The following is a 20,224-nucleotide window of genomic DNA, read 5'->3' on the forward strand; positions in this document are numbered from 1 at the left end:
ACGGCTCAGTCATCAAATCACAAAGCGAACAAAGGCGCTGAGAGCTGCAGGCCATGTAGCCTATGGGAATTCTAGTCCCGCCTTCTACGTCGCAAATCTGTCCCCCCCCCCCGTCCCTCTCAATTATTCCTTCGTCTTTACCTTCCCAATCTCGGAGCGAGCGTATTGGCCATTCGTTTGATCGACAAAAGTTATAGCCAATGAGATGCGCTAACATGGAAAACCTCTTCCAATGAGAGGGGGCGTGGCGTGAAAAGGGGCGGTACCCCAATAGGTCTGGGTTGCGCGGCGCACAGACAGAGGGCGGCGAGGGCGCCATTTTGTGGAGAATCTGGAGCGTGGATGAGGTGAAGATATTTGTGAAAGAGAGAGAGGGAAATCAATAGATAAGAAAAACGTCGTCATTTCGGAGCTGGGGCCTCGTGGTGAGTTCGTTGCCTGGAGAATAACGCCGGAGTTAGCGAAGGAAGGAGCGGCGACGCTTCTTTCCTTTTCCCGCTTCGGCCGGGGCGGGGAGGGTTAATAATGGTATTGCCCTTTCTGTCCTGTTCTCGTCCCTTACCACGTTGGTATTTTCTTTCTTGGCCTTTGCAGGAAAATGGGAAGATTCGAGAGTTTTCTCTCTTCCCCCCCGCTCACTCCAAATGGTACATTCCGAACCAATTCATTTCGCTTTCTGTGGGAGAGACCATGTTGTAGGGGAGGCGGGAAGTAGATAATTTCCTTCCCCTTGAAAAGAGTTGGATAGTTGGGGGGGGAACCGTTGGATGTAAAAACACGTGAGGCTATTGTATTTGGAGGAAGTGACATTCCTGCTCCTGTGTCTCTTTCCTGGGTAGATGGCAAGGCGTTCTCACTTCTTCTCCCCCCCCCCTCCTAGCCTAATCAGGATTCGAGCGCTAATGTAGGCCGCGCTCCTAGGCATGCTTCTCTGAGCTCATTGGGACTGCTTTATGAGGAAATGGGGCGGTGACATTTTTAAAAAATGTATATGGCTATCTCAGGTATTTCCATCCTGTTTTTTAGACTTTTAAAACCATACAGTCTGTTTCTTAGACTTTGGACCTCACAAGGCAATTCAGAATTGAAGAAGATCCAACTGAAATGCATTTGAATGGCTTTAAAAAATAAACTAAAAATAAGAATACTAAGGAGCCACCAACTCTTGGGAATGAGCTGCATATAAACCACTGTAAAAAAGAGAAGCAGATTGTAGCAAGCCCAGTCCCAAGACACGCTTGAAGGCCTGTACTGTAGCTCTGGAGGGAGGGAGTTCCATAGCCCTGGGGCCACCACATTTAGGCCCTCCAGTGTAATTGGGAAAGAGGTTAAGTGGTTGAGCACATGGTTTGCATACAGAAGGTCCCAGGTTCAATCCTCAGACCTGTAGGTTGGGCTGGGAAAGGTTGTCTGCCTGAAACCCTGCAGAGCTCTTGCCAGTTAAGTGTGGTCAATTCTGAGCTTAGATGGACCAGTGGGTCTGACTCAAGTAGGGTCTCTGTTGTTGATCTTAAAGCAAAACAAAAACTAAGATTATAAGAGTTAAGGATGGTGCTTTAGATAAACATGCTGTAAATCATTTAGGGTTTTAAAAGTTTACCCCAGCACATTGAATTGAGCTTGGCGATTCTCTAGTAACCAGGACGACTGGAGCAAAGTTGTTATGTTCAGGCCTCCTGGTCCTCACTAGCATTTGTGCAGTTAAAGTGTCCAAAGCTGCTGGGCACTGCAAAAGTTTGGTATCGTACAGGTGCTGATGTACTTTTAAAAAAAACACTGTTCCTGGGGGAGTGTCGTCTTAGTTGCTGTAAGGCACTTAGTGAAAAGCAGGGTATAAATTCCTTAAATAAATAGACTTTGCAAAAACAAAACGTCTGGTGGCACCTTCACAGACTAGTACAATCCTTAGCAGGTTTACTTGGAAGTAAGTGCCACTGAGCTCAGTATGGCCTACTGTCAAGTAAGCATGGATAAGATTGTAGCAAGATGACCCACAAAAGCCTGTGGCTCTGTTCATTTGTTCATCTTGAAAGGGACCATCCCACTCTTTTTTGTGAGTGTGAAAAAAAAGTATGACCAGTTCCATAGCCTCACGTGGATTGTTGTCGTGCTGTTTTCTTGATTATGTATAAATTCAAATGACCTGTTTATTCGGGCCAGTTTTGCATGCTTTGCAACCTCAGTTATACAGAAGTTTTGATGTGGCATCTACCTAATGGGGAAAGTTCCAGAGTTGAATGCTTTTATGTATTGGCTTTGCCAATTAAAGTTGATTTAATACAGTTGCACTGCCTGTTTTGAATTTGGATTTTGCTTTTTTAATTATAACAACAATAAATTTGTAAGGAAAGAGAGTTAGGCTCAGCTCATATTTAATAAATAATAAATAATATTAGCCCCAACTCTGGGTTAAGAATATACGGAAACCTAGTTGATCTGCTCCTGGGGAGGCCCGCTAGGCCCTGCTATCTTATATTTCATTTGGAACCCTTCAGAATCAAGTGGCTGCTAATTGTGTTGTGATTTTCAAATTAATTTGTACTGCAATGGTTATTAATGACAATCATGTTCAGGAGCTACTGTCCTACTCTAAGGCAGAACAGTGTGTTCTTGTGCAAGGCAGAGGGTGGATAGCATCAAGAGAGAGGGTCCTGCATTGATGCCTTGCCATAAGTTGTGATGCTTTACAGTGCAAATATGAGCCATATAAGGATGGGAGAATCATGAGCGCAGGGTTCTGTCACTGTCAACAGGACCAGTGATAACTCATTGCACAGGTCCAAATATATAAATTACAAAACAATTAACTCAAACTGGAATGCGAAAGCCCATAGGAACTGTTGAGGACCTCAGTACTCACTAGCTTACAGCACCAGTAGCACTGGGCTTTTAAATAATCAATTTACTTAAAAATCCCATCATGGTACTAGTGTTAGTCCACAGGAGGAAAAAAAAGGCACAGGTCCCATGGTACCTTGAAGGCTATGAACTTCATAGGCTGTAGGTTACATCATCTGTTGAAAGCTGAAGCCCACGAATGTGCTTGCGAGAATACATTAGCTGGTATGTAAGGTGACGCCTCAGGATCTGTACTAGACAATCCAAGTCTTCCAGGCCTGTGGTCATGCTGGACCATGCTTGGTAGAATAATCTCTGACTACATTAGCCTTGTCTGTCTCTGTCTCAATATACTCTCCTCTATTTAAAGAGAACTTGTACAAAGGGGAGAGAGAAGATGTTGGAATTGTTCAGCTATGGACCCAGGGCTGTGGAGTCTGAGTCGGGAGCAATTTTGGGTGGAGTTGGAGTCGGTAGAAATGTACCGACTCCGATTCCGACTCGGACTCTTTCATAAATGGCAAATGTATATTAACTAGTAATAACAAATTTACTGTAGTAAAATGGTAGCACAAGGCATTTCATCACCACCACGTGAATCCAGAGCTTGGAAAAGTTACTTTTTTGAACTACAACTCCCACGAGCCCAATCCCTGGGAGTTGTAGTTCAAAAAAGTAACTTTTCCAAGCTCTGGATTCACGTGGTGGTGATGAAATGCTTTGTGCTATCATTTTAATTAATACAGTAAATTTGTTATTACTAGTTAATATATATTTGCCATTTATGTCGGAGTCGGACAGTAGAAAAATAGAGGAGTCGGAGTCGAAGGTCTGGCGTACCGACTCCACAGCCCTGTATGGACCATACCTTGGCCCTCTCTCCCCCCCCCCCCCGTGTTGATGATACTTGGGTAGAAATCTCACACACACACCATACTCATATTCTGTCCAAGAATGTTGATAGACCTGGTCTGAAAGGGCATTTCAGTTTGCTTGAAGCTGGCGTGAAAATGTGTTTTGTGCCAGTCTTGTGTCTGTTTTGCATATTATTGTGCTGTTCGTGCCTAGGCATTCCAAAATGTCGTGCACCTCGCCCTTTGCTATTTTCCCTGCCTATACAGACCACATTAAAGCTATCCTGTATCTTTTCAGGGGTAACATAGCACAGTGGAGATAAGGAGTGTTCTAGCTATGCTTTCCTTTCTGATAAACTCAAGTAACGAAGGAATTTATTTAAAAAAATGTAAATTTGGTTGATTTATCTGCTGTACTTTTCTGGCATTTAAATGCTGGGTGGGAAGGGAGATATGGGCTGGAATTTTAATTCATGGCTCCTTAAAATGAGTACCATACCAGTATCTAGGACTAGGAATACTTTCAGTTTTAAATATGATGCTAAAAAGCAAGTGGGTGTATGCACACCTTGCACTTCAGGGGAGTGATGGATAGAGCATCAGGCTTTAGTGCCTTCATGCTTTTAAAGCTCTGCTTGTGAGGCTTGTCAGCCTGACTTCTCCCACAGCCCCATACATCAGAATCTCTGTCTGTGTGTAGTTTTCCTCCTGCATCTTTGTTTCAGGCTATCTTGTGTATGAGATTCGGCACAGGCCACCACCTACCACAAGCTTGCAGGTGCCTCTGACGTCATCCAGCTTGCCTCCTTGGCAACAAGCAGAAATGGCAAGATCAAAGGCGGCATCTTCTATCGTGCCTGTCAGGCAGCTGTGAGCTTGGAGTAGCCACGTGGGACTGGCAGCTGGCTTTCTCTGAACAGGGGGAGAAACTGGGAGATGTGGGCAACGTTTCTTGGGTACCCTGACTCATCCTGTCCCTTCTCCTTTCACAGGGCAGCAAGGCGAAAACCCCCAACCCTTCCTTCACTGGAGCTCAGCTTCGTGTTCTGTTTTTTTAAAAAAATCCCTACCCACCCCACTGCACGCACACACCCCTCCCAATGTCTTAGAACGAGCCGTTTTATCAAAACGGTGCCTTGGCGGCCCAGCGTTGGCCTTGCAAGCAAGCCAAAGCTGGATTGAAAGATGTAATTTTGGAAAAAAAATCATCTTTTTTTTTTCCTGCAGCAGCTGGGTTAGAGGAGGAGTCTTTCAGCCTCGCATGAGCTCGCCTCTCTCAGGCATTTTTAGAAATGGTGTTCAAAGGGCTTGGATTGTTTCCTTCCAGGAGCTCTTCCCTGCCTGGTTCTGCAGTAACCATGGCTAGAATGAGAGTATGAGAGGGGGGGAAAAGGACAGAAAAATGAAAGAGAAAAAAAATCGTTACTGACTTTGACCTTTTTACACCTCCCGTTTTTCTAATCTGGGCTATTTTTATTTTTGTTTTTTTACAGCGAGATTTTTTTGATCTTCAGCTACAGTAAGTTATTCCATTTTTTCCAATTTTTTCCTGCCTTTCCACTGATTTCCTTTTTATCGTTGTTGCTAGTTACTTATTGATATTATTGCTACTATGATGGTGGTGACTGTGACTATGATGATGTGTTGCTGATGGTGGTGATTTAAAAAAAATGACTGCTGATTTTTAACCGGATGAAAATGGAGTTTTTCTGAGTGGTCCTAACTGACTTTGGGTTTTTAACCCCTTGGGGGGGAAAACTGCAACAAGGTTTTTAAAACACATTTTTTTAAAAAAAAGTGGATTGATCACGTTAACTCTTTTTTTCCCTCCCTCCCTGATCACCTGGCTGCTAAGAACGGAACCCAATTTCTCTCCAGAACTTGTTTGGACATCCCAGGAAGTTCTACAGTTTTTTTATTTTTTTATTTTTAATTTTTAATATTTCATTTCTGTGCAATTTTTCAACTGTTGCTGCAATGTGTCTGTGGTGCTGATCACTCCCTAGCAGTGACAGCCTTTCCTTGGTCAGACCCCCCCTTCTCATGCCCTTCAGTTCCCATCTTGATCTTTTCCTCCACACCGTCCCTCCCTTACAAACACCGTCATGGAAGCCCAGTCTGGAGTGGCAGAGGCAGCTACCTGCGGAGCCTTGCACGGAGCAGATACAAACCCATCTTGGCTGATGGTAAGGGGCTGAGTTGGCTTAATTCCGTGCTTCAGCAGCCATCCCTCTTAAAGGCTTTGGTGAAAAAGAGTACACTCCTGCACCTCAAGAGGATATGAGTTACCACATCTGGGTGGACTGCTCAAAAATCCTCAGTGCCCTCTGAATAGGCAGTTGTTTGAGGTTTAGGGTCATATGGGGGAGAGAGAGGTTGATTGGTCTTTGGGAGAAAATTTGAGTTCAGAAACTGAATTCAGAATGTATCTTGTTGCACTGGGCTGTATGGTTGGGCTGGGCTGACAAGTTTTGTGTGGCCAACTTCTTTCTAGCAATGATGGGCAAAATTAAAATCCCCTTACTCCACAATTCTGTGTTAAATTTTACACTATATGTCCACAGACTTGGAATCTCTCAACAGTTAATTAACTTCATTGTTCAAATCTGTTAAACTTTTAACAGTTTAATCGTTAACAGTGCCTAAGTGCTTTCCAAAGATTAAACAAATGCAGGGATGGAATGAAACAAATACGTTCAGGCAATAACTTTTCATAAAGTTACACCATAAACATTATTCAAGGTAGTGGTGACTGAGGAAGGCTCTGTGTGAACAAAGAAAGGATAGCCACGGGTACTGCATAGTCCTGTCCGCTTCAGTGATGAACAGAGAAGATGCACATGAGGTGCTTGTTAAAAGGATATGCAGCATCTCTTTGAAACTAAGTTTGGTGCCAAGAATCTTTCACTTTTTTGTTGCGACGTGGTACCTCTTGGATGGAATAGTTAAATGTATTCATGGTACCACGACTGTGCCCCCCTTCCCCTGAGCCCTGTCGAATGAGCAGAGTTTGGGCAAGGGAGGAGTTGGGCCTCCAAAGAAAGCAGCACTTTTCTGCTCTCTTCAAAGGTCTAGTGGGAAGGATGACAAATCATGCCATCCCTCCCTCTCCACCCCCCAACTTAAAAGCTGCAAAAGCCCAACTTGCAGGAGAAAGATAATTGCCTCTTTTCCCTTCCAGTTGAGGAGTGGTAGCAGGCAGCAGCAGAGAGGGACTTCTGGCACTTTGTTCAAAGCCTCAACTTGTGGTAGGGAGCCCATTCACTGACTGAGGGAGGCGAGTGGTTTTGTTCTCTGCAAGTTGAGTTGTTTGCAGAAAGCCCTGGCTGTGCCTTGCTGCCAAAGAAAGAATTATGGGAAGAAACAGACGTTTCCCTTTTCTTCTTGAGGACAGGGAATAAAGGACTGGCTCTCCCCTCCCCCCCAATAGGTTTTTTGCAAGAGGGAGCATCAAGGTACACCTGGTCCTTTCTGCAAAAAAAGAAGAAGCTTGTGGGAATAAACACACTCTTCTTTCCTCCCTGTTCTTGAGGACAGAAGAAAGGGTCTCCCCCCCCGTGAGTTGGTCTTCTGAAAGGAAGTGTCATCAGCACTTCGCTGCTGCCTCCTTCATGAACTGAGCTAGAAGAGAAAGACATTACATTTTCTTTCTTTTTGGAAGAATGAAGAGATAGATTCTCCCTTTCTATTTCCCCACCTTGTTGTTGTTGTTGTTGTTTTTTGGGGGGGGGAACCAGCGAGCTGCAAAAGCCCAACGTGTTTCCTCCCCTGAAATGTAGGAGAGGAAAGGAGTTTTCCTACAAGCAGGGCTTGTAATGGAAATGCAGGATGCTTTACAGATGGGGGTGAAACACTTGCCTATGGTGAGGAGCTGAGTAGATTCATCGGACCCTGCATGCACATGTAAGAAGAGCCTCAAGCTGAATCATTTAGAAGTCATGCAGATAGGCCATCCTGGGTGCCCTTTGGCTCTGGCCGGTAGAATTGTTTTTGGCGGAAGAGCATTGACAAAATACTCTTGTCCCACCTTGAGACTGCACAGAAAGGTGATAGATTAAGAATTCTCAGCCAGTTAGATTCCAGTCATCTCTTGTCACTCTGCTTGGCTGGATGTTGTCAGTTCCACATACATCTCCTCCTGCTGTTAATCCTGTTTCACTGGCCCTTGGCTGCAATGCGTGGTATCAACCCGCACATGCATTTGCCAAGTTTCTGGTTGGAGAACGTCCAGGTGCTGCTGTTCTCCTCACTGCCCATTGCGGATGAGCTCACTAGATGGAACTGGAAGCTTTTACATCTTTTGAAAGGTCTTGAGATACTTTCCATAGCTTTTCTTATCCAAAGGCTGCTCACCATTCTTGTCTTGTTCTTGCAAGAGCCCTGTGAGGCTAGGATAGGCAGAGGGTGCAAGAGTCTCAGGGAGCTTCATTGCTGGGCAGGAGATCTGAACATGGGCCTATACCAGCCAAACGTAACACGTAACACTTCATCCCTCGCTCTATTGCTTTGGGTTGTTGGGAATTGCTTGCAACAGAACTAAACATGCCAAGGCGAGGGCAGAATAGTCTTAAACGGAAGGGAAGTCTTGCCCTGTTGGTTTTTTGTAAAGTGTGAGTGTGTGTGAGAGAGAGATGGTGGTGGTGGTGAATGTTCCTCCAGGCTGGAACTCTTTGCCTCAGACTGCTTGCCAAAACTAGACTTCAAGCGTCTTTCAGATGTATTAAAAGATCTCTCTTGAGTGTATTATGGAGATGAAGTTCCAATACTGATTTCTGTCTGTTTCCATTGGTTGTTTTTAAAATATATTTTAAGTATATATTGTTTCCACTTAATGTTTTTCAACTAAAGGTATGTGCAAGAGACTCGTGTAGCTACACAGGCACCAGAGTTTTGTTTTTGTGTGTGTAAATGGTTGAGAGCAGGCTGGAATGTGAATGAGATACTCTTTTCCCTCTGTAAACTATAATTCTAAAGAGCGTATGTTGCAAGAATGTCTGTAAATGGAGACCAGAGGTTAGACAAGACCCCGCATTCTGCTATTGAAAGAAGTTGCATGTATTTTGTTGAGAGAACTTGCTGTGTGTGTATGTGTATGTGTGTGTGTTGTCTCACAACCAGAAATTCTGCCAAGTAGTTTCCAAGCTTGTTGTATCATTTGCTTATGAACCGGGGTGTGCTGGGTTTTTTATATTTGTGTTCCTTCGAATGCTGGTTAAAAAACAAAATTGAAGGGTGGGAGAAAAGTTGACTCTATTAATTAATTAATTAATTAATTAATTAAATTTCTATACCGCCCCATAGCCGAAGCTCTCTGGGCGGTTCACAACAAGCAAGACAGCAAAAATACAATTAAAACCATTTATAGAACAATTTAAACATACTAAAATAGAAATATACTAGCATACTAAGATGCTCAAAATAAGTTGAGATGTTAAAATGTTAAAATTAAAATTATTAAATTTATTAAAATGCCTGGGAGAAAAGGAATGTTTTAACCTGGCGTCGAAAAGATAATAATGTTGGCGCCACGCGTACCTCCACAGGGAGATCGTTCCATAATTCGGGGGCCACCACTGAGAAAGCCCTTTTTCTGGTTACCATCCTCCAGGCTTCCCTCTGGGTAGGCACCCGGAGGAGGGCCTTCGATGTTGAATGAAGTGTATGGGTAGGTTCGTATCGGGAGAGACGTTCCATCAGGTATTGTGGTCCCAGGCCGTGTAAGGCTTTATATGTTAAAACCAGCACCTTGAATCTGGCCCGGAAACATATAGGCAGCCAGTGCAAGCGGGCCAGAATCGGTGTTATATGTTCGGACCACCTGGCCCCTGTTAATAATCTGGCCGCTGCATTTTGCACGAGCTGCAGTTTCCGAACCGTCTTCAAAGGCAGCCCCACGTAGAGCGCATTACAGTAATCTAATTTAGAGGTTACCAGAGCATGAACAACTGAAGCGAGATTGTCTCTTTCCAGATAGGGACGTAGCTGGGCCACCAACCGAAGTTGGTAGAAAGCGTTCCGTGCCACCGAGGCTACCTGAGCCTCAAGTGACAAGGACGGTTCTAAAAGAACGCCCAAACTACGAACCTGCTCCTTCAGGGGGAGTGCAACCCCATCCAGGACAGGATGAACATCCACCATCTGGTCAGAAGAACTACCCACTAACAGCATTTCAGTCTTGTCTGGATTAAGTCGCAGTTTGTTAGCTCTCATCCAGTCCATTGTCGCGATCAGGCACCGGTTCAGCACATTGACAGCCTCACCTGAAAAGGACGAAAAGGAGAAATAGAGCTGCGTGTCATCAGCATACTGATGACAACACACTCCAAAACTCCTGATGACCGCACCTAGTGGCTTCATGTAGATGTTAAAAAGCATGGGGGATAGAACTGACCCCTGCGGAACTCCATACTGGAGAGCCCAGGGTGCCGAGCAATATTCCCCATGCACTACCTTCTGGAGCCGACCCGCCAAGTAGGAGCAGAACCACTGCCAAGCAGTACCTCCAACTCCCAGATCAGCAAGTCTCCCCAGAAGGATACCATGGTCGATGGTATCAAAGGCCGCAGATAAATCAAGGAGAATCAACAGAGTTACACTCCCCCTGTCTTTCTCCCGACAAAGGTCATTGTACAGGGCGACCAAGGCTGTCTCTGTGCCGAACCCGGGCCTGAAACCCGATTGAAATGGATCCAGATAATCGGTCTCATCCAAGAGTGTCTGGAGCTGGTCCGCAACCACTCGTTCCAGGACCTTGCCCAAGAATGGAACATTTGCTACCGGCCTATAATTGTTAAAGTTTTCTAGGTCCAGGGAAGATTTCTTCAGAAGCGGTCTTACTACCGCCTCTTTTAGGCAGTCAGAGTCTAGCCCACAAGATGCTTTTAATTGAAAAGAGGGACTAGCAATTGAGTTTTTCCTGAGACCAGGCTGACCCGTGGTAGAGACCCTTCCATCTCAGAACACCATTGCTGGTCTTGGACACAATATAATATGCATCCAGTGCTCAGCATGGCTACAGGTGTGTCATGTGGGGGAATGTGGATTGTTTGGTGGTAGGCTGGTGGCAAAGCTGCCTGACTTGATTTAGTGCCTTCTGGAAAAAGATATTTGCATGGGATCAACTCTTTTTAAAAAGGAAAGGGGATCTTGCAGTTGCTTAGCAATACTGCTGTGCCTTAGTTGGAGGATGGGTCTGAGGTTTCCCAGCATGCCTCAGGATGTAACTTCTCATTCAAAGGGGAAAACTCAGCTTGGGCAGCTGTGTGTGTGTGTGCACGTGTGCGTGCTGGTGCTGTGTGTGTCTGTCAAGACTCTGGAATCCCATGTGACTGCTTTCCCTTCTCTGGCTACCTTCCCCCTCCAGTACCAGATCTGTGCACCTGCTACGTACTTGAGTCATGGCCAGCAACGTCACCAACAAGACAGATCCACGCTCCCTGAACTCACGCGTATTCATTGGCAACCTCAACACGCTAGTGGTGAAGAAGTCGGACGTGGAGGCCATTTTCTCTAAGTACGGCAAGATTGTTGGATGCTCTGTGCACAAGGGCTTTGCCTTCGTGCAGTATGTGAATGAGCGCAATGCTCGTTCTGCTGTGGCAGGGGAGGATGGCAGGATGATTGCAGGCCAGGTCCTAGGTAAGTGTCTTCTTGTGTTTTGAGCTTTACCTTTTCTTAGGCCTGGCTGAAGTCATTATCTGCACAGTTCCCTTTTGAATGCCTTCCTTATTGCCTCATTTCATACACATGCACGGAAAACACATGCTGTGGTATCAGAGCCCAACAGCGATATACACGAAAACCTCAGTTTTGAATTGGAAGCAGTCTAGATGTTACGGGGAGCGAAGACTAAAATGAAAAGCAAGCAAGTTAAACGTCTAAGCTAAATACTGTGGGTGTGGAAGTGCATGGTGTTGACCTTATTTATTTATTTTAATTGATTAGACTTATTTAAATCCTACCCTTCAGGTTACGAATCCTTCTAAGGCAGCTTACAGATGACTTTGGTGCATCTTAAACACCCACGCACAGAGCAATATCAATGTATAACAATTCATAAGGATCCATCCCCAGGGCAGCTGGTGGTAGATGACCCAGTGTGGGGAGGGAGCCGTCCAGCTGGAACTGGAGCAGGCTCCTGATTTCATCTCCACCTGCCTCCCTGTATTTCCTGGTGTCCTTCCTACAGGGCATTTGGTAGTTTTGGGGTGGTGGGGGACAGGGCTGTGGAGTTGGTACGCCGAACCTTCGACTCCGACTCCTCTATTTTTCTACTGTCCGACTCCTTCATAAATGGCAAATGTATATTAACTAGTAATAACAAATTTACTGTAGTAAAATGGTAGCACAAGGCATTTCATCACCATCATGTGAATCATCAGGCTAGATTGATCGAACATAAAATATATTTATTTGATTAAAATTTCTGAACAAGAAAACTTTCCTAAATTCCTATGAAAGTTTTTATTTTGAAGTTGGAGTCGGTACATTTCTACCGACACCACCCAAAATTGCTTCCGACTCTCCGACTCCACAGCCCTGGTGGGGGAAGAGAAAGTCAACTGGGAGGTTTAGTGGTCTTTAATGGAAATAAGAAATGTAGTTCACCGTGTAGAATGGGCCTTTATTTAGGTCAGTTTTCTCCCTCCTTATTCTTTATGTGGTATGTATATGTTAGTGCTCTTAATAACCTTGAGGTATGTTAAGTTGGGAGAGTGGGTGTTCTTGGGGAGGCCTGTGAACTTCTCTACAGAGTGGTGATTTGAATTTGGGTCCAGCATGTCACAACCCAGTGCTCTGTACTGATCTCAGATTGTGGCTGCCCTTGCCTCTCCTTTTGAGAAAAACTATTCCTAACTGAAGATGTTGGGCCTGGAACAGGGGGCTTTCACATCTCTGCTTGGCATCCACTTCCTTTTGATCTCCCCCCCCCCCAAAAAAAAAAGCCTGGATATGGGCAGCCAAGCATCTGTACTACATTTTTACTTCAAATTAATTCACTTGTTTGCCTATGTACAGGGGAAGAAGTACAACTTGTGCAGCCAGCTTCCCTATAATATGTGAACTGGCTTTTTGTGTCATTGAGGAAGGCTCAAAAGAGTTAGTACAGCCCTGTTAGAAAGCCTCAGTTCCAAAAACCCTTCTCCTCCACCCAACAAACCCAATCCTTTACTTTCACAGAGCCCTGTTTCTCGTCCCCTTGCTGTCACTGCCATCCATAACCCTGCACATACTTCCACAATGTTCAGTGGCTCACAGATACGCAGACTTTTACTCTGTGAAGCTTCTGAGCAGCTTTTTACAAGCTTGCTCCAGTACAGGCAAGCTCAGCTTAGCCTTGCTTGTGAGGATTAGTTCTTGCCTTTTCTCCCAGAACTTCCTCCACCATACAATGTTTTCCTGTTATATTCCCACCTCCCCTCCCCCCAGAGGCTGATGTAGGAAAGAGGCTTTGTTTTTTATAGTAGGCCCAGCTTCCATCCTCCAGTGAGTCCTCTTACTTGGGAAGAGCTGATTAATCTATTAATTCTATTATGGTGTGACTTAGATTTGCTGCAAGGGAAAGAGTTGCAGATTCCCACCTAGCAGTAAGAAGCTGAGTGGCCAATATCCGCAGCACCCTTTTGGGTGTTTCCAGCTTGAGGTTAATTATTATTATTTACTACATTTATACACCGTCTTTCTTTTCATGATAGAAGGCGGCCTACATATGGTCCCCAGGCAGTCTCCCATCCAGGCACTGACCAGACCTGACCCTGCTTAGCTTCAGCAGGGTGCTGGCCTCATGTGCCTTCAGACCATAGCCTGGTTAATTGCTCATGGTTTGTCAGCTGAGGAGTAACTCTTTCATCTTCCCAGCTCTATAGGGACTGGACATTATGTTAGTTTTACTTGTTTAGTAGCGTGTATCTTCCTATCTCCTAGAACAGAGGCGTCATATCCCAGAGCAGAGAACTCAACGGCACATTAGCCGCCAGATATATAGCAGGCCTGAACTTGCTTCCAAGACTGAAGGCTTTCAAAACTAGCACGTCTCTCTCTCTCTCTCTCTCTGTCTTTCAGATATTAACCTGGCTGCTGAGCCGAAGTTGAACCGGGGCAAAGCAGGGGTGAAGAGATCGGCCACAGAGATGTACGGGTCAGTAGCCGCACCACCTTCTCCGTCCCCTCTAGTCAGGTCGGGACCCTTATGTTTTTTTCCCATTATTTTAACTTTGATTTTTTTATTTCTCTGGTTTGTGCCCTGCCGTGAGCAATGTCTCTGTCTTATGGTCTAGTTGGTTGTGAGGAAGTAAAGCTGAGTGTTCAGAGGAATGAGTGCTTGTGAGCCTATGTGCATGCATGTAATCAACTACCCATGTGAATGTGACAGACTGTATAGTACAGTGACTTCGTCGGTACCTTTAGGTTCCACTACTTGCGATGTTGTTGGATCCCAGTGCAAAACACAGATGGCTTTGAAGTGTGGGTGCGAGTCAGCATGGCTGTTGGATAAATGGAGGGTTGCATTTTCTCTTGCACTGTGAATAACTGTATATAGCCTTGATGTGCCAGGCTGGGAATGGACTCCTGAATAATGGAAAACTAAAGAATCATCTCTGGCCTTCAGCCTTCTGAGCAGGATTCCTTTCCTCAGTTGTCTCCCTGAAACCTGACCATGTTCTGTGTGCTTTGTCTTTCAGGTCATCTTTTGACCTGGACTATGACTTCCAGCGTGACTACTATGACAGGTATGTGACCTGGATGTGTTTTGCTGCATTGTACGTATTTATTCCTTCTGGTGGAAAAGGAAGTGCCAGTACACTGATGCGTCTGCGTCAAACAGCCTAGGCCAGCCTTTCCCAACTAGTGGGCCACCAGATGTTGCTGGACCACAACTCCCATCAGCCTCAGCCAGCATTGCCAGTGGTCAGGAAAGATGGGGATTGTGGTCCAACAACATCTGGTGGCCCACTAGTTGGGAAAGGCTGGCCTAGGCATATCATTCCCTACTTCCAAAATGTTCCAGATGTAGGTTCCTTTTTCAGTTTTCATCGAGGCACTTAGCATAAACTTGGACTCTTGCAGGCGTTGATATGTTTTTAAGGGCTTCCTGCCATGGAAGATGAAGAGGATGAGGGGATGCATTCCAGAAGTTGTATGTGGTGCTTAAAGTAATAAGGATGACTTTTGATGGGCTGGCAGATTTCCAGAAGGGCACTATATGAGGAAAAGGCTGAGACTGCTTTGTCTTTGGGAGGATCTAATCTATGGAGAGGGGCCATAGCACAGTAGTTGAGCACATACTATGCACGTAGAAGGTCCCCAGGGGGCATTCCTGGTGTGTCCAGGTAAGGCAGGAGAAGGTCTGAAACCTTCTACAGCTGCTCAGGTGAGGCTGGTCTGTTAGGACAAATGGGTCACTGTCCCATCAACCTCAACCAGTCCGCACCTGTTTGCCTTCCTAGTTACAACCAGTCCAGGGTGTGGTACTACCGGTCAGCTCCTCCTGCTGTCTCTCAGTGTTGCCTTCGTACAATTCAGCAGGGAGGAGAAGGATGGGGACAAAGCTACAACCAGTTGGCTGTGCCTGTCATTGGCCTTGGCTCCGCCTCCTCTTTGGGCTCCCTGCCTTACCGCTCCCAGTGGGCACCTGCCGCTGCCTGTCACAGTGTACCAGTACTGAACCAGTGGTTCATTCAGCAGCTGCCTGTGCTCTATGTGTGCACCGTGGAGCTGCCTTCACCATCTTGCACAGTATTGTCATTTGGCGTGGGGGTGAGTGGGCTGTGGATGAGCCATTTCCCTTTCCCATAGATACCTGGTGTGATTTGTCCTAAAATGCCAAGCAGAGGAGAACTAGGATGGACTGCAGGTCAGGGGTAGAAAATCCAGGGTCAATCCCTGGCATCTCCAGATAGGACCCTGTCTGAAATCCTGGAGAGCTGCTGCTAGTCAGGGTAGAATACTGATATATTGCTAGATGGACCAGTGGCCTGACTCAGTATAAGACTACTTCCTGTGTTTCTAACCACCCACTGAGCTTATGCATGAGCAAGAAGCAGATGCAACTTACAGGGCAGAAGAATTCCTTTAAATGTTTGGGTTGGGGAAGAGTGCTTAGATGAATACAGAACAGACAAGTCATCCTCACGCAGCTTCATTGAACAGGATCCTATTGGCGAGGAATGTACTCCTCTGTGTTAGGAGCCTTTTGAGTGCTACAGAAGCGAATCCTGCTGTCCTGAACAAACCTGAAAGAAGTACCCAATACTGTTAGTTAGTTCACATGAGCAAAAGGATGTGTTTTGAGAAGCCAAGGCGCAGAGGATGCCCATCTTTGGTGTGAAGGGCATGGAGGAAATTGCAACAACAGATTAGCTACTGGCTTCTTGATGATGGAAGATTCTCTCATGCTCCTAGGATGTACAGCTACCAAGCCCGGGTGCCGCCTCCACCTCCTATTGCCAGGGCTGTGGTACCCTCCAAACGCCAGCGGGTTTCTGGCAACACCTCCCGCAGGGGCAAGAGCGGATTCAACTCGAAGAGCGGGCAGCGGGGATCATCTTCCAAGTCTGGGAAATGTATGTGTCAAACTTGCTTTTGAGGCACAGGGGATTTGGGGAGGGGGCTTTCTCTTGGATAGGGGCATAAATTGGGATTCAGAAAAGTCATGCCAAGTGTCTCTGCATTAACACTCTTTCAGTGCCAGTGATTGGGTGAATGTTGTGATAGCCTTAACAGAAAATGATTGGGGATTGGTTAGATCCATTCTTTTTATTAGAACAGGGGTGGGCAGAAGGCACTAGATGATTTGTTGTACATCGACTATGGTTTCTGATTCCCACTTGTTTAACTGTAGCAATAAAAAGCCTACTCTTTGCACCTAAATTAGGTTGCTGGAGCTAAGAAAAATATTCAGGAGTGAATTTTTTGTGCAAAAGGGCTATGAGCTCATTCCAGTCCTGGTACAAAACAGTCCCCGAATTCAGAAGCTCAGAATGTCCTCGCAAGACACTCTGTTTTTTAAATTCTACCTATGTGTCTTTTTGCACCTGGGTCTGGTTGGTAGATCCTGGGCTTCTAGTAAACAAAGGAGATCCACCAAGCCTGAAGTCTGCCCATCCCTCATTTGGAATGGGGTCCTGCATGCTGATGTTGGGTGAGGCTGAAGTCGGCACTAGGTGTTTCCAGAGCCAAAAGTGGGCAGGTTGCTCTTGCCAAAGGCTTATGCTGATCATGTACAGAGAGCTTTCGAAACTGGGCTGAAAGCCACGTGCAGCCCTAGGCTGCAGGTTTCCCACTCCTGATTTTAGAAATAGGAAGTGTAGATTAGGTTGTTGACTCTTCCTTGAGGGACCATTCTCTGTCCAGGCATGAGAGAGTCAAGAGAAAATAGAGGGGAGCGGGAAGCTCTTGTCTCTTGGGTTAATGTTTTGCTTAATCCCGTGTTTACTGTTGTGTTAACTGCCTTTCAGCATCTATTGTTGAGATGTTGGTGTTCTGTTGAATATATTTGTAAGATACCTTGAGTGTCTGCTTAAAAAAGTTAAGGCAGGATATAAATGCTTTTAATAAACAATGTGTTCCTGATTTATTTATTTTTTTAATTTCAGTGAAAGGAGATGATCTGCAGACCATTAAGAAGGAGCTGACCCAGATTAAGCAGAAAGTGGATTCCCTGCTGGAAAGCCTGGAGAAGATAGAGAAGGATCAAAGTAAACAGTCGGGTGAGAGGGTTGGGAGGTGGATGGGAGGAGGGATCTGAAGGCCCCGAGAGAACTTTTCATGGGCCCTGGGGCCTTTGTGGGCTGAAGTTGGAGGGAATTTGGCTTGAAGCATATCTTTAGCCTTCATCGTCCCTCCCCAGTAAAGAGAATTTGTTTGAAGCAGAAAACTTGGCTCTCTGGGGATGCATATCTGGGAGCGGGTGGGATATGTGATCTTGGAGGTTTTCTCTCTGGGCTTTGGTTTTCCAAGACAGCACCCAGTTAAGCTCCTGCAGCAGCTGAGCACAGCTACAAGGGCAGGGCTGTAGCCTCTCCCTTCAAGCAATGAGCGGCCACCTGGCCAGAACCCTTTGCATACAGTCAAACTGTCTACGGCAGCCTTGAAAATAAGCCCATGAAAGCTGCTCACTCACAAACGTGTGTTGCTGGCCCATGCATGCCCCTGGCATAGGTGGGCCGATTAGGCAGACCCAATCCCCTTCCAGTTTACAACAGCTCTTCTGCCTTGGGGGTGATTCTGGCTCGCCACAGGCAGTTGGCTGACTGACAAGCCTGATGTGGGATGTTGGGGCAGGCAAGGAGCCCGGGTGGGTGGATGGCCCCGAGGGCTTAAGAGCAGGTGAGCAGTTTGGATGTTCTGCTGGACCCCTCCTCTCTATACCCTCCCCTTCCTAGAACTGAAGAACGACAAGTCTGAAGAGGAGCAAAGCAGCAGCTCCGCAAAGAAAGAAGAGAGCAACGTGAAGATGGAGTCCGAGACTGGGGCAGACGACTCCGCTGAGGAAGGGGACCTGCTGGACGATGATGACAATGAAGACCGGGGAGACGACCAGGTACGAAGCTGGAGGCGGCAGAGAGCCAGGAGCGAGGAGAGCGGCTCTCCCTGTTTGCTAACTCGGCCCTTCTGCCTGTCCCCTTCTCTCTCTCAGCTGGAGTCCATCAAGGGTGACGACAAGGAGCCCGAAGAAGGCGAAGACGACAGAGACAGCGCCAATGGCGAAGATGACTCCTAAGAGCCCAGCACACCACCCCTCCTCCTCCTCTTTCTTCCCTGGCAAACACCGAAGTTCTGATATTGAGCCTCTCTCCAGCCCCTTGTTGGCTGCCTCCTCGCTTCCCTCCTCTGAGCCCTCTGTGTTCATGATGTAGTGTCTTCTGTTGCATCCGCCCTTCCTTCTTCCTCCCCCACCCCTCCCTCCCAGATCTCTCCCATTAGTTCGGTTAAGTCCCCTGTAATTCTCCTCTTTTAATTTTGATACCTCTTTATTGACTTAACAATTAAAAGGACGTATTGTTTTTAAATGGCTTGTTGTTTGTTCATTTGTGGTGGGGGAGCATCCTCTGCCCATCCTGTTTGCAGAATGTGTGGGTGTGGATGTGTACTGACAGTCCTTAGCTGCTGCATCCCACTTAATTTTCATGGCAAAGGCTCACGTTCAAGGCTCTGAAGCCAATGATGTATTTGCAGGGTTAGTCCTGCAGCTGACTTAAAAGTGGGGAATGGAAGTGGGAAAAGGAGTATCCAACTGGGTCCACACCAGACTTCTTGTTGGAAAAGAGACAGAAGAATTCAAGAGAGCTTGTGTACTATTTCATGGCCTATAAATTAACTGCTAGTCACTGATATTTTAATGGTAATGGGTTATAATTGTACTGTCCAAACACACTGACTGTGTGTATAAGTGTAAAAGTAATCACATGTCATACCTCCTGTGGGTGTTTGCACCTTGTGAAAAGGCTGCTTTCCACAACCAACAATAGAATAAGAGAAGCCACATCTTCCATCTGAGGCAGATATTTGGTAGATAAGGAGCTGTTCCCTTTCATTTTTCTGACTTCAGCACTAGCAGCTTATTCCAAGGAAAAGATTCCTTGTAGAAAGCGCTTGTTCAGGCAAGAGAGGAAATCCCACCTCCAAATGGTGATGGTCAGGATTACTGGGAGAGTGTTCTGAAGCAGCTTGAACACATACTGTTAAAATAGTGGTGGAAGTTGATTAACACATCCATTGTATTCTACATTGAGAGCCAGCAGTGCTGCTGTTTTTCCCCCTGCGCCTGCAAAACCTCTGGTTGGAAGTAGTGTTAAGACGGGGAGGAGGATGGGGCTTGGGAGAACCCCATTTGAGTGCTGTGACACAAGAGCGGGTTTTAAAAAAAACCACTTCAAGCATTATTTTTAATTAATGAGGAGGGCCAGGATCTCTATCTTCACAGAATGCAGGACACAGAATAATGGGCTCAAGTTACAGGAAGCCAGATTCCGAGTGAACATCAGGAAAAACTTCCTAACTGTTACAGCGGTACGACAATGGAACCAATGACCTAGGGAGAGGTGGTGGGCTCTCCGACACTGGAGGCATTCAAGAGGCATCTGGACAGGCATCTGTAGGGTAGGCTTTAGGTTGGATTTCTGCATTAAGCAAGAGGTTGGACTCAATGGCCTTATAAGTCCCTTCCAACTCTATGATTCTATGGCCTTGCGTTCTAACTGGAATGTGTGTTGTGTACTTGGCATGGTCCGACCTACTTGCTCCCTTCTTCACAAGAGGCCGTGAGTGAACATCCCAGGGCCTGTCTGTAACTCACCAAAGTGCTACAACGGATGCATTCATGATCCAAAAAGTGATTTGTGAAATGGGGTATGTATTTGACCTGAACATGCAAAAAGCTGCTCAATCCTCAGGTGACAAATCCAGTCCTGAAATAAGGTATTGGGCATTCTCATCCCAATGTTGCTGTATGGCTGTATCTACAGTATATAGAACAGGGACAGTACCCATCACTTAAATCACTAACTGCACAAAATAGATTTAAGTTGTTC

The 20,224-nt window shown here is 46.0% G+C and overlaps 1 protein-coding gene across 9 annotated transcripts; it reads left to right on the forward strand.

Moving 5' to 3' along the window:
• The first annotated feature begins 218 nt into the window (after positions 1 to 218).
• Positions 219 to 18,703, forward strand: HNRNPC (heterogeneous nuclear ribonucleoprotein C). Of its 9 annotated transcripts, none has more exons than XM_061588187.1 (9): positions 227 to 425; positions 5,186 to 5,211; positions 11,056 to 11,330; positions 13,755 to 13,869; positions 14,375 to 14,422; positions 16,095 to 16,255; positions 17,288 to 17,401; positions 18,077 to 18,234; positions 18,331 to 18,703. In XM_061588187.1, the coding sequence occupies exons 3-9, from the start codon at positions 11,090 to 11,092 to the stop codon at positions 18,412 to 18,414; spliced, it is 921 nt and encodes a 306-aa protein (XP_061444171.1). In that variant the 5' UTR covers positions 227 to 425; positions 5,186 to 5,211; positions 11,056 to 11,089; the 3' UTR covers positions 18,415 to 18,703. The 9 variants fall into 9 exon arrangements, with proteins under 9 accessions (XP_061444168.1, XP_061444174.1, XP_061444165.1 ...); XM_061588189.1 differs by having other exon boundaries at positions 228 to 425; positions 13,755 to 13,830; XM_061588188.1 differs by having other exon boundaries at positions 232 to 425; positions 17,288 to 17,389.
• The last annotated feature ends 1,521 nt before the right edge of the window (positions 18,704 to 20,224 follow it).

The sequence above is a fragment of the Rhineura floridana genome, chromosome 11 (assembly GCF_030035675.1).
Source record: "Rhineura floridana isolate rRhiFlo1 chromosome 11, rRhiFlo1.hap2, whole genome shotgun sequence".
NCBI classification, from domain to species: Eukaryota; Metazoa; Chordata; class Lepidosauria; order Squamata; family Rhineuridae; genus Rhineura; species Rhineura floridana.